The 13,877-nt window shown below is 36.6% G+C and overlaps 2 protein-coding genes across 2 annotated transcripts; both read right to left on the bottom strand.

Annotated features, from left to right (window-relative positions):
• Positions 1 to 2,694: 2,694 nt before the first annotated feature.
• Positions 2,695 to 4,836, bottom strand: LOC141349145 (proteinase-activated receptor 1-like). Its single transcript, XM_073871484.1, has one exon. The coding sequence runs from the start codon at positions 4,160 to 4,162 to the stop codon at positions 3,011 to 3,013; it is 1,152 nt and encodes a 383-aa protein (XP_073727585.1). The 5' UTR covers positions 4,163 to 4,836; the 3' UTR covers positions 2,695 to 3,010.
• A 1,408-nt stretch (positions 4,837 to 6,244) lies between these two features.
• LOC129423761 (proteinase-activated receptor 1-like) lies at positions 6,245 to 11,449 on the bottom strand. Its single transcript, XM_073871483.1, has 3 exons — positions 11,329 to 11,449; positions 9,130 to 9,180; positions 6,245 to 8,810 (listed from the first exon to the last, which is right to left on the bottom strand). Exons 1-3 carry the CDS (start codon positions 11,390 to 11,392, stop codon positions 7,762 to 7,764), a joined length of 1,164 nt encoding a protein of 387 aa, XP_073727584.1. The 5' UTR covers positions 11,393 to 11,449; the 3' UTR covers positions 6,245 to 7,761.
• Between the last annotated feature and the right edge of the window lie 2,428 nt (positions 11,450 to 13,877).

The following is a 13,877-nucleotide window of genomic DNA, read 5'->3' as shown; positions in this document are numbered from 1 at the left end:
GGCTACAAGTGAACTACACCACAGTCTCTCAAAATCAACGTCATCAAAACCAAGCCTCCGACAGCTCTTTTAAACGTTATTAAACACATTTAAAAACAGGTTTTTTGATAAGGAAATACTTTTTGTGGATGAATCTTTCTTAGGAATGGTGTATTGTTTTTGAGAATTTTATGTGTGATGATGTTTTAAGTCTGTAGTCCCATATCGCAATTTGATAGCAACAGTGATGGGAATAACAGCATTATAAATAAAAAGTGTTACTAATGCCGTTGCTTTTATCATTAACGAGTATTGAAATGATTTCTCCCATTACAATGCCAATGCCCTTTCTGACAATAAAATGCTGTTTACAATGTTTTTCTCTGGTGTGTTTGTGTTGGGGTGTGGGACACATAACTGATGATGATTGGTGTGTGTGCGCAGGCATGTACTGGCCATTGGGACTACTGGGAGATTCTCAGTAGGCTGCGGTCTGGTTGGGCCAGTGCGTTATGTATTTTCAGGGGCGGACTGGCCATCTGGCAGACCAGGCAATTTCCAAATTTTTGTCCCAGTCCAGTCGTGTGCGTGTGCGTGTGTGTGTGTGTGTGTGTGTGTGTGTGTGTGTGTGTGTGTGTGTGTGTGTGTGTGTGTTAGAAGTGGTGGGACAACCACATAACTGATGATGATCGTTATCCAACCAGAGTATTTCACACACATGCACAGTTTACAATCTATAAGTATATTAAGCACTTTTCCCTCATTGAGGTGAAAGGCAAGAATGTTTATGTAATGCCTGGGAAGAAAGAGCCTCTCCACGCCTATGGCAAGTAATTATAATCTAATGAAGCACTTCACATCGTCACCTGCCACCACACAATTATTGGTTTCTCTTTAGTGCCCATTTCATTCATTTAACATAATATTGAGGGCATCAAGTCAACACGCCCAACACTGGTTAACAACCACTCTTTTAAAGACATGTTAAAGCTTTAAAAACATGAGTGGGGGTGTTACTGATGTGTTTTATGTCGTATAATGAAACGTATAAATATCTTGAGCTTGTGATAACCCAAGATCTTATTTAAGGCGTTTTACCCGAACCTCATTCAAAAACATCTTGACTTCAGATCGATGGAACATGAAGTGCTAAAGTGCTAAAGTGTGCTTTTGGGTTTTGCCTACAAACATGTTTCATCCCTGTGGCACTCTATTTGTTCTTGCAAGTCTTGTTATTGCTTGTATTTTTCGTCACAATGCATAGGCAAGGCAAGTTTATTTGTATTGCACATTTCATACCCAGAGGTAATTCAAAGTGATTTACATAGAAATGAGAAAACAATCTAAGAGAAAAAAATATGTAAAAATAAGTACACAATATATTTATGCAGATGCTTTTATCCAAAGTGACTTACAGTGCATTACAATATACACTATAGGTTTTAATAGTATGTGTGTTCCCTGGGTTCAAACCCATGAACTTTTGCATTGCAAATGCAATGCTCTACCACTAAGCTACACAGGAACACATACAATAAAATTAAAAACAATATACATGAGAATTTAAAGGTCGCATATTTCAGAGTTTTATTTTAGGCTATGATGTCCTTAAGAATATATGAAGAGTTTGGTTCCAAAACGCAATAAATGCCATTTTTGAAAAATGAGAAGGGAGAAGGGAATGAGATGCTGCGTCTCCATGCCATACTCCCTGCATCCCTGCAGGCACTTGCTTCGGCTCTTGGTAGCGAGTGTGTTTGTGTAGGATGCCTTACCCCTGGTCCGCACGGCATCACGGTCAGTATACAATTATCATTGTTTCTGTTTTACACGTGCTTCAGATTAGTCACGCCGAGGCGTTCCCCAAAGCGTTGCTATGGCGACGCAGCGTCTCGTTCCCTTCTCAGGGAACTAGGGTAACATATGTAACCTGAGACGTTTTCATCTTGTCACGTTCTTGGTATAGAAAACACGTTTTTACCGAAATTTGTCAAAATGGATTTATTGCGTTTTGGAACCAAACTCTTCATATATTTGCAGCATAAGTACCAAAGTATATATATTTTTAAATCACCTCTTTCAGGAGCTCTGCTAAGAACATCAGGTCGTTTTGGCCTGCAATAAGTAATATTCATGAGCCTCTCTTCTGATAGGCCTGTTGTTTTATGAGTGAAATACACAGTTAAAATAACATTACCCATGAAAATACACTAAATGTTAGCTTTTGTACAATAAATGTTAGGTAAGTAAACCAAGAGACACAGAGACTTATGGCGCTTTTCCATTGCATAGTACCCCACAGTTTGGTTTAGGTCGTGTCGGCTTTCTTTTGGGGTCTTTTCCACTGGGTGCAGTACGTAGTACCCAATAATTTTTTTAGTACCACCTCGGTCGGGTTTCCAAGCGACCCAAGCTGATCCTCAAAACGTGATGCAAAAACACTGTAGATCACTGATTGGTCTGAGAATTGTCACTACCAGCGTCATCGCTATAATGTAAAAGATTAGCTTTACCTTCATGCTAGCTTGCGCTCTCTCTAGTAAACCTGTTATCATATGTGCTGTACTGTAAGTTTCCAAACTCCCTTTTAGCGATGAAAAACATCCACAGGTTGAGAATCAGAAACACGATAACAGTTTTTTTCCATGCAAGTGAGGTAATATTTACGTGACACGTATTTAACAACAACAACAACAATCAGGGACAATACCTTTTTAACATAATTTCTTTATTGTTGCTTTAAGTAGGCCAACGACAATTACATTTTGTGATATATGTCATATTTGGTTTTTAAAGAATAAACATGAAATATTATTTGGCTTACACAATGTGAATGTTTTCTGACATTCTGCATAATAACTATAAACATGCTTTATCTTTTATAAACCTTGCTTTACAGGGTACACATACAGTATAATAACAATTGCTGTTTTTTAACTGCTCCAATCTTTAGATGTTCAGGTTAGCATCAAGCTAGAAAGCATTCATTATAATGAGGATTACATTGTAATTATACCTTTAGACCTTAACATTATTCTGTACGTAGGCTAAGCTCAGTAGTGGTTGAAAACTTTGTAGTTCTGTAGCTTTGTAGTTGTGTTTTCTTCCACCAAAAGACAGATCTGATCTGCTGTCTGCACTGAGACGACCCATAATAATACAGCAGAGGATCCAGAAAAACACTTGAGCTCCCTGCACACACAGCTAACATGTAAGCCATATATGATGCGTTTGCCTCCCCGCTGATGCCTCTAGTGATCAAAACAACACAGTGATACAACAGGATTGCATTACTTGCTGCAAAGCAAACCACAAACTCTATCATTGTGGCAATAGTCATAATCACGGCTCTCATTCGTTTGTTTGAGGTTGATGATGATGTTGCTAAACGACCAGATTTGACACTGAGTGAATATATTAAACTAGAATAACACACCAAAGTGATGACCAGCGGCAGAAAGAAGTAAAGACAGGACAGAATGGAAAACAGGTTCATGTACATCTGATCTGGGTCGTTGTAACACAATGCATCGTGGCAGGTGATGCCCACATCCTTGATGTTTAATGTTTGTGTTATAGAGAGAAGTGGCACTGTGCCAGCGAGTGCCAGCAACCAGACCAGCGCACAAATGTAAGCAGAATTCCTCGTTGTCCTCCAGGTCAGAGAGGCGACGGGGAAAACCACAGCCAGCAGTCTGTCCACACTCATGCACATCATCAGCAGTATGGAGCAGTACATGTAGCAGTAGAAAGCAGCGCTTAGCACGCGACACGCCACCTCACCAAACACCCAAACAGATCCATTCAGATGGTAGTGGATCTTCAGAGGAAGCAGCAGGGTGAAGAGCAGATCCACACACGCCAGGTTTGACATGTAGATCACAGCCGGTTTCTTTCCTTTAATCTTACAGGTGAACGTCACCAGGGCCAATGCATTTAGGGGCAAACTAATGAGGAAGAGGAGGATGTAGAAAGAGGGCATGACACGTGTAACCCACAGGCCTTTGAGGAAGAGCACAGCATCCTTTGAGATGAAAAATGTCTTCGGGTTCTGTATAGTTTGGTTGCAATTCACCGCACCCTGATCAGTGATGTCATATACAGCAAATGAGAGGGGGGTTATCGTTCCTGTTGGGATATTTGTTTTTACTGTAAATAAACAGAAGTACAATATCAAAAACATTCTTCTCTAAACGATCATTGAACTTTATTTCAGCCTTTATGCTTCTTTAGAGGACTCACATTCCTGCATTCTTAGGGACTCTATTCCCATTAAATTATACTGCACACACAGAGCTTTAGATTTTACTGAACATATTCTGTAAAAATTAATAGTATGAACTACTTTTATGTTACTTTTTGATACTTTCATCAGTTTGGAGATTGAAGAAAATGTTTACAGAGACAATTATGAGTGAAGAGCAATGTATAAAAATAATTTATATGCAACTATAATGTTGATAAGGTATAATTAATAACTTGCACAGCCTGGTAAGCAGGGCTAAAGCTGCTATTTGTTAAGGGAAATGCAAATCATCTGTCCTCCCATCTCCCCCTTGAGAAAAAACTCAAAAAACATACACATGGACTTTATCTTTTCAAAACTGTGTAAAAACATTTTCCATTATTGCTTTAAAATCTAAAAATGTAAATATATGTTACCATTGTGATTATCTTGCCTATCCTCAGTCGAAGAATAACCACTACCTGTAACCAAATATACAAAAACACAATATCAGTGAATGTTCTCCCTACTGAACACATATGAGACAAACAAAACACATCTGAGGCTTTGATAAGTCCAGCAAAACAAACAATCACTTTCTGATCAGGCAGCATGAATCTGAAAATGATTAAATTCACAGCTCTTAAAATCATAAGATGTACTTACCGCTCTCTTCAGTGCATGTATGCACAACTATCATTAAAAGCAAGAGAGTTTTCAACCCCATGAGTGACCTAGAGAAAGTATTTAACAAAAACATCTTCAAATCATGAAACTACAGAGTCTTCAGACAGACACATACAGAGTGAATGTTTAAGTCTGTATTCAGTCTGATCTGGGTTAATATGACAGTGTTAATGTGACATCACTCATCCTTTTAGGCTCCAGTAAACCCATTTGGCTACTATTACACAAACCACAGCTTCCACAAGAAGTGTGTCATAGACATTAATATTTATTTGTTTAGCAAATGCTTTTATTTTAGGTGATTTGTTGTAAAAGCTTCAATAAAAAAAAAACGTCTTTGTAATTTTGATTTGCTGTTTAATGGATGCTTTGAAATCTTGAGATGATAAAAATGTTTTCAGACTGAGTTACGTCTGTTTATGGTTTGCGTTTAATGTGTATTTTTTTCTTCGAAACTTAAGTAAGTTGCATAAAAAGTCTCATATAAATACATATTGGGCCCTATTTTAACGATCTAAGCGCATTGTCCAAAGCGCACAGCACAACGTCTATATGGGTGTGTCCGAATCCACTTTTGCTAATTTAACGACGGGAAAAATGGTTTGTGCGCTGAGTGCATGGTCTAAAAGGGTTGGTCCTAATTTTTTAATGATTAATGGGAGTATTTTGGGCATAACGTGCAATAAACCAACGAGAGTCTCATCCCCTTTAAAAGCCAGTTGCGCTGCCGCTATGTCTAATCCCTATTTAGATGACAGACTTTGTAAACTGAAAAACTAAGTGGAGGAAGACGATCCCCAGTTTAAGAATAATGTTAAATAATTGTGTTGTTTTTCACTTGTATAGAAATTGTTATTTTTTCATTAAAACCTTTAAAACCCATTTTCATTTAGTCATGGAAGTAAAAAATCAGGCTTTTAATTGCTTTAAATGTATGGCTATCCAATATCATAAAAAAATTATTTACAAGTATGTAAGAAAAGGTTTATACCCTAAAAATACTTTATTTGTTACAAACAGGAGAATTTACAAACGGCTCTCTTCACATTTCAGCACTTGGACAGCGTCACAAGTTTTTTTAAGCATTACTTAAAATGTTTCTCATCTCACCAGGTACAGAGTCATCATATACAATAAATCCGCGAGGTAGCATTACAAAAACATTTAAAAATGATGCATTTGTTTAAAGCAAAGCATTTATTTACTTACCAGGCTGCAGGTGAAGCAGCTCTTCGCGCCTTCTAACGTCTCATAATTAGTACTCATTTATGTCCAAGAGACTCCATAATAATCTATTAAATTCAATCATTAAATCTATTATATTAAAAAGCGTTTTTGTGCTGATCAGCATTCAAGTGTCTGATAAGCAAACCCGCGTTAACCCGTTTATAGGTGCATATTACTAATGCGCTCTTTAAATAACAAAAAAACATATTGCGCCATTGACTTTAGACTAGGATTTTATTGGTCAATGGCGTAGTCTATTTTAGTTGCCTCAAAATAGCAAAGCGCCAACAATGCGCCTGAACACACCTCGTTTTCAGACCAGAACGCCCATGGGCGCAAAAGGGGCGCAAATGCATTTGCTATTTAAACAATGAGGCGCTAAACATGAAAATTTTAATTGCGCAGGGTGGAAACTAGCAAAAGACACTTGCGTCGTGCACTGCGCTGCGGTGTAAGATAGAGCCCATAATGTGCACATGCGTTTATACACTGGTGAAAAGCCTTACAGATGTGTCTGTGGTGGGAAGACCTTCGCTCATAGTCTGTACTTGATATTCACATGTGACTTCACACCGGAGAAAAACCTTACAATTGTGATTAGGATGAAAAGATCTACATTTTAAAACTATACGTTTAAAAACCTATTCACAAATACATTATGCAGTGTTTAACGTTATAATATGTTATAATAACAATACATTAGCTTTAACATAAAATCAAGGCTTTGAACCGGTTTAAGGAACGAAAACCAGAAACTTTGATATTTTGCGAGGAACAGAAACAAAACCAGAAACTTATTAACAAAAAATATATGATCCGGAACAGAAATGTTTATTTAAAATAATGGTAACCGTTTTATAATATAATTTTAAGATTTCTGTCTAATATGTCAGAATTACAGTTATGTTACTTACATAATGTAGCCGTTTTTAATGTTTGATGACAAGATAGAGACTTAAAGCAACACCAAAGATTTTTTTAACCTTAAAATAACCTTTCCAAAAAAGTTTCAGTCGTTCATCCACTCCAAACAGGGTGAACGGCACTATTACATTCGCTTTGCAGCCCTCTATCGTCCAAAACCGCACTAAAGAAGTTTCCAACCGTCGGGTCGCGGTCCTGTAGTTCGAGTGAAAACTACAAAAACTTGCTTTATGCCAAGTTACAATCCAATCAGAGCCAGCTTTGCTGAAGTAGGCTAAATTATTTACGACAGTGGTAATGGACAATTCCGCTTCCAACCTGTAGGGGAAGCAAAGAGCAAAAACTCTTTAGTGTTGCTTTAAGGAAAATTATGTAGACTAATATTTTGTTTAATGACCTAATGATCAGCCTACTTGTTTGTATGTCCCACAGCTGACGTGGAACGTTATTAATTGGTTCAGGAACTTTATTTTTTGTTCTAACCGGTTCAGAAACATCATTTTAGGGTTGAACCGAAAACCGGAAACGTTACAATACTGTTTCTGCTCGAAACAAACCAATTGGGAAAAAAATCTGGTTCAAAGCCCTGCATAAAAATAGACAATACATTTACATTTTAGTTTTGTTTGAATTATTATATTAATGCATATTGCATACTGATACATAATCATGTCTATACAAACTTAGAAAGAAAATGATGATTTCATCAACTGAACGGTTCACACATTTGAGCTTGACTGAGTGTTTGATAATGAAGTTTCTGTTTTTCTCCACCAAAACACAGAGTTTATTTTCTCCCGGCACTGTGACGATCCATAGTAGTACAGCAGAGGATCCAGAAAAACACTTGAGCTTCCTGCACACACAGCTAACATGTAATATTTCCCCTCATCGGTGTGACCTCCTGTGCCCAGACGAACACAATGATACAACAGAATTGCATTTGATGCTGCGAAGCAAACCACAAACTCTATCAGCACGGAGATCGCCATAATCACAGCTCTCTTTTTATTATCTGAGGTTGATGATGATGTTGCTAAGCGACGTGTTTGGGCACTGAGTTCATATATAATAGTAAAGTAACACGCCAAAGTGATGACCAGCGGCAGGAAGAAGTAAAGGCAGGACAGAATGGAAAACAGGTAGTAATACAGCTTTATATGGTACAGCACATCATGGCAGGTGATGCCCAAATCCTTAATGTTGAACGTTTGCGTTATAGAGAGAATTGGGACCGTGCCAGCAATTGACAGTAACCAGACCAACACACAAATGTAAGCAGAACTCCTCGTTGTCCTCCAAGTCAGAGAGGTGATGGGGAAAACCACAGCTACCAGTCTGTCCACACTTATACACATCATCAGCAGTATGGAGCAGTACATGTAGCAGTAGAAAGCAGCGCTTAGCACACGACACGCCACCTCACCAAACACCCAATCAGATTCATTCAGATGATAGTGGATCTTCAGAGGAAGCAGCAGGGTGAAGAGCAGATCCACACACGCCAGGTTTGACATGTAGATCACAGCCGGTTTCTTTGCTTTAATCCTACAGGTGAACGTCACCAGGGCCAATGCATTAAGAGGCAAACTAATGAGGAAGAGGAGGATGTAGAAAGAAGGCATGACACGTATGACCAGCAGGCCTTTGAGGAAGAGCACAGCATCCTTAGAGATTGGAAACGTCTGTGTAGTTTGGTTGTATGGCACTGCATTATTGCTTTTAGTTGGACGTGCAGGCCATGAGTCCTCTTGGATGACGGCAACCGCTGTTGAATCAAACCAATCAAACAAGAACGCAGTGGCATAAATAAAAGCAATAACTAAAGAACATTAGCTAGATGTTTAACAGTAAATATAAAAAGAATATAATTTTTTACAGTATAAATATAATGTGAATATAAAAAGTCTTTTAAAAGCTTGTGTGTGCTTTATGTCAATCATTAATGAATACTCGTAGAGACTCAAAATCATCTAAACAGTCAAGTAATAGGCAGGGATGCATATATATACTTTATAGACTAAAAGTGATGATATTCAACAGTCTTTTCAACAAGTTTTCCACCTCTTAAAGTATGGTTACAGTACCTCCAGTTTGTAAAACAGTTTGGAGCTCCTTGTCTGGAGGGGAAACACTATCTGTTGGCACACAATAACCATCTGTAAGACATATATTTATATAAGACAAAACATATCCTATATTAAAGCCCTATATAAAAGTAATATTTAACTAATCTTAAATGCTTAAATCTGTATATTTGTATTATTTTTATACAATTATTTATATTTTAGCATGGTAATATAAAGACTTTTGGCAATTTTATGCAAGTGTCAAAGTAACATTACCCAAAAAAGTTTTTACCCAAAGTTTTTAACTGTACTGATATCTCAGATGTAAATATTTGGTGGTTTAAATACCCATGCAAAGTCTTTAATAAAGATTTTAAAGCATTTTTTTTATTATGTTTCATAGTTAAGTAAGTGCAAATTTCAAAAATATCACGTCCTTAACAGAGACTAGTCACATCTATAATTCTGTTTCCTTCTCACATGTGCATACTAAACTTAAAATAAAATAAATAAAGGTTTTTTCAAGAGTTGCCCCTTCTCCATTTGTTGGGTAATATTGTTTCCGGTTTGTGCAGTTTAATTCACATAATGCTTGTCTCACAAAAAACGTGTGTCCTTTTTTCTCACAGGCATAACGGATGCAAGTCTCCCTCGTCTAAAATAAAAAATCTGATATTTTTCTGTCTGGACTTGTCAGGGGTTTATAAAAAATATAAACAGAATATAGGCAGTCGTCTAGTGGTTTAGAGAGTTGGGCTTGTAACGTGAGAGTTGCTGGTTCGAGTCTCACGGTTGGCAGGCTGTATGGGTTACCATACATTGGCAAATACTATGCATTATCTGAGAAATTATAAGTTTTGAATGCATGTCACATCCATAACACTAGAATTGCCCACAACATGTATATTTGGCCTGATTTGTATGCTTTGTATATATAATATATTTACATTTGCTGCAGTGATGCATGGAGAAAATCTGTTGAATGAAATGAATGAAATGAAATATTAATTCATACATTTGTTTGGCATATTTATTTGTTGTTTTGATAACCAGTTGGTTGAAAAAAATTGTTGCAACCTCACCACCATCAAATATTTTATTTATTTATTTATTCATTCATTCAAAACATTTAAACATAAAGTGCATTATATGATTACCTATGATCATATATGCCCTTTTCTTCAAAAGAAAGACATAGTATTTGGAAATTTAGGAACTGTATTTTTTATAACAGTATGAAAATTTATAAGTTATTAAATGTCCCTCTTTTCTTAAAACCTTATCTAACATGATTTTGTTCAGTAATTTACAATGCTTTGAGTATGCACACAAATAGTTACAGTTAGATTTGGCGATCCAGTTTCTTGAGTCGAATGAAAGTAAACAGAGAGCAATGTAACCAATCAGTGAGTAGGACAGCAGCTCATTGCCTTGTGGTTTGTTAAAAACAACAGTACTACTCTTAATGTGGATCCCTACAGCAACCTTGCAGGAAAACATACATGCATTTATCTTTATGAAACACTAACAGAAAAAATGCTTATTTTATGTGCAGCTGCACTTCAAAAAGTACACCTTTGGCCTTGAGAGTTTAGTACCCCAGAGGTACATTATTGAAGGAATTGCCCCAGTGACAGGCAGCCGGGGTACAAATTTTGATAATTTTTTTCCTAAGAGTGTTTGTCTATTACGGTCTGATACAACAGCTGTTACATTGTGCTACTACAATAGCAAACATTCAAGTCATCAAGATATACAACTGAGAAAGCTGCTTTTTTAAAACCATTTAAACAATTGATGGCTGTTTATACCAACATTCTAACCAGCAAGTAAGCATTGCTTTTAAACACAATCTGAAAGGGATAGTTCACCTAAAAAGGAAAATTTTGTCATCATTTACTCTGTAACAACATGAGAGTAAATGAACACAGAATTTTCATTTATTCATTTTATCCCTCATTTTGTTGTTTGCACCATAATTCTTGAATCTGTGTAACTGGAACCTGTTGTACACAAACGTGGACAATTACACTGCTTCATGTTCAAAGAAAAATATTTGGTTATTATATTTACTGGTTCTTCCTAGCCCCCAAATAGCTAGAAGAAATCTGAAAAAAGACAAACCAAAGCTCGGGTCTTAGGAGGTTAAAATGCACCAGCGAGACAAAGTAAAATTACAAAGTCACAGTTTTTCATGCATAATTTGTATGTACTTACCATTAAAAGTTTGAGCGCACGTGCATGCAACTAAAACTGATAGCAAAAAAGTTTTGAACTCCATCACAACTGATTATAGACAGAAGTGCAAAGCTCTTTGACTCCTTTACTGAGTGCAACTGTTGTGAGAAGATGCAGGATGTGATTTTAAGTGTGGTAACGTCACTGGACGCTTAGTATCCATGTGCTATTAAAGGAATAGTCTACTCATTTTCAATATTAAAATATGTTATTACCTTAACTAAGAATTGTTGATACATCCCTCTATCATCTGTGTGCGTGCACGTAAGCGCTGGAGTGCGCTGCGACGCTTCGATAGCATTTAGCTTAGCCCCATTCATTCAATTGTACCATTTAGAGATAAAGTTAGAAGTGACCAAACACATCAACGTTTTTCCTATTTAAGACGAGTAGTTATACGAGCAAGTTTGGTGGTACAAAATAAAACGTAGCGCTTTTCTAAGCGGATTTAAAAAAGGGACTATATTTTATGGCGTAATAGCACTTTTGGGAGTACTTCGACTCGCCTGAAAAGTCCGCTCCCCTTCTTACTCTCATAATGGGAGAGGGAGGGTGTTACTGCGCCGAGTCGAAGTACTTACGTGCACGCACACAGATGATAGAGGGATGTTTTAACAAATCTTAGTTAAGGTAATAACATATTTTAATATTGAAAATGAGTAGACTATTCCTTTAACCCATAAGAAACAAGATGCTTTAATAGGGGATTTGCCACACCAACAGAGAGAATAAAACTTTCAGTGAATAAAATCCATGCATGAATTTTAATTTGTTAAATTACTGACAGTAATTGCAATTTATATGATTAACAATGTATTTCGAATGGCTTTCAAACTTAATTCTGGTGAAAACTATTAGCCTATAGCGTTACTCATAATTACTGGATGTTGCATCTCCAGGAAAAACATGCAGATTTGATTATTCAATGGTGTTGTGAGAGTATTCAATGATGCAGTTTGCATCTAAGACAACTCCATAACACAGATCTGATTTTTTTGTCTGCACTAAGATGACCCAGGAATTGTTTTTTGATTTCTTAGACGAGAGATTTTTATTTTCCTTGTTGTGTCTAGCTGTAAATAAACTACAGTACAACATTAATATCATAGTAATTTAAATTGTCCTTGAACTTTCTATTGCCTTCTTAGAGGAATTTTTATCTCTTGATAAAAATATAAATGTAAATAATTAAATATCATAATCTTAAATTATCTTAAAGTAAATAGATTGAATGTTAACATTTTCAGCTATTTCATTATGTTGCACAGACACACAGCTTTAGATTTTATTAAACATTTTCTCTATGAATTAATCGTATGGACTACTTTAATGTTAATTTTTTTTCATATTTTATCGGTGCAGAGCTTGACAATAAATTGTATTTTTTTAGATTGTTTATCTCTGTGTTATTTTTGAAACAACACACTTTGTGTTTGTTTTAACACATCTTGTGTTGTCTCTTTAATTTATTTGAACTCAAAGTCAACACGAAATGCCAAAATATAACAATATAAGATAACAAATAATGTTTGTTTGTCGATTGGGATTCACACACTGATTCACGAGCCACACGGAAAGTGTTTAAAACCCATTTGTGGCACTAATCTATATAAATGACTGGATTGCGCATGATGTCACAATCATGAAGCCACGGTGCCACCATATTTGTATGCCCAAACAAAATGGATGTGGAGGTACCCGAATGGATCCAATAAAATCCTAACTTAATCCTAATTTATAACGTCTTAAAGGTTTAGTGATCAAGGAAAGGTGTGCGCTCTGTGTGCTTCTACTAGTCTTAGATATTGCTTGTTAGCTTATCTAGATACTGTAGTACTTCAGAGAATCAGGTGCCAAAATGCTCGCGCAGGCTATTTGGTCATGTGGGCTGTAAAAGGGTCTATTTGAATGTCTTTTCTACATGTTAGTGAGGTGTCCGTATTTGTGTATAAATGCAAGATGTCATTACATTATGCTGTGTAGTTTGTTTAATTTTGTGGGGAAATGATATGAAAATGTGCGGATGTGAACGTGTGTTGTTTGTAAGGTTTACAGGATTTGTCATCACTTGCACAAGACTGCATATGACAAAAACACTTGGAAATGACCATTAATAGTGTTCAAATAGACATTACTGTGACACTTACCGCTATGTGTTGTTTTAGGTTGAAGCTTGAATTCCTGTACGGTGAGATGTCAGTTCGTTTTGGTGCACACAGCATGCATCGTATTATAAAACGATTCTTATTGACCTCTTGGAGTGAAAACATAGACCGAACTTGAATCCACGGGTGATCTGCCTCAGATATCACACACATGCCTTCATCTGCTTCTCCTTTCATCTACGCATGCTAAAGGGTGATGCGTAACCACCTCTCGCAACGCAGAGGGAGGTTAGCTGTGATGTTTGGAAATTGTAATTTGCCAGATGCTGTCCTGACAGAAATTCTTCTTCACGTGGTCGTTTATTTTTTAACGTTTCTTAAAGTAGACCAACAACAATTACATTTTATGATACATGTCGTAAT

This window comes from Misgurnus anguillicaudatus, chromosome 9 (genome assembly GCF_027580225.2).
Source record: "Misgurnus anguillicaudatus chromosome 9, ASM2758022v2, whole genome shotgun sequence".
NCBI lineage: Eukaryota > Metazoa > Chordata > Actinopteri > Cypriniformes > Cobitidae > Misgurnus > Misgurnus anguillicaudatus.
The sequence above is the reverse complement of the archived record's forward strand: the minus strand, read 5'-3'. Positions and strand labels throughout refer to the sequence as shown.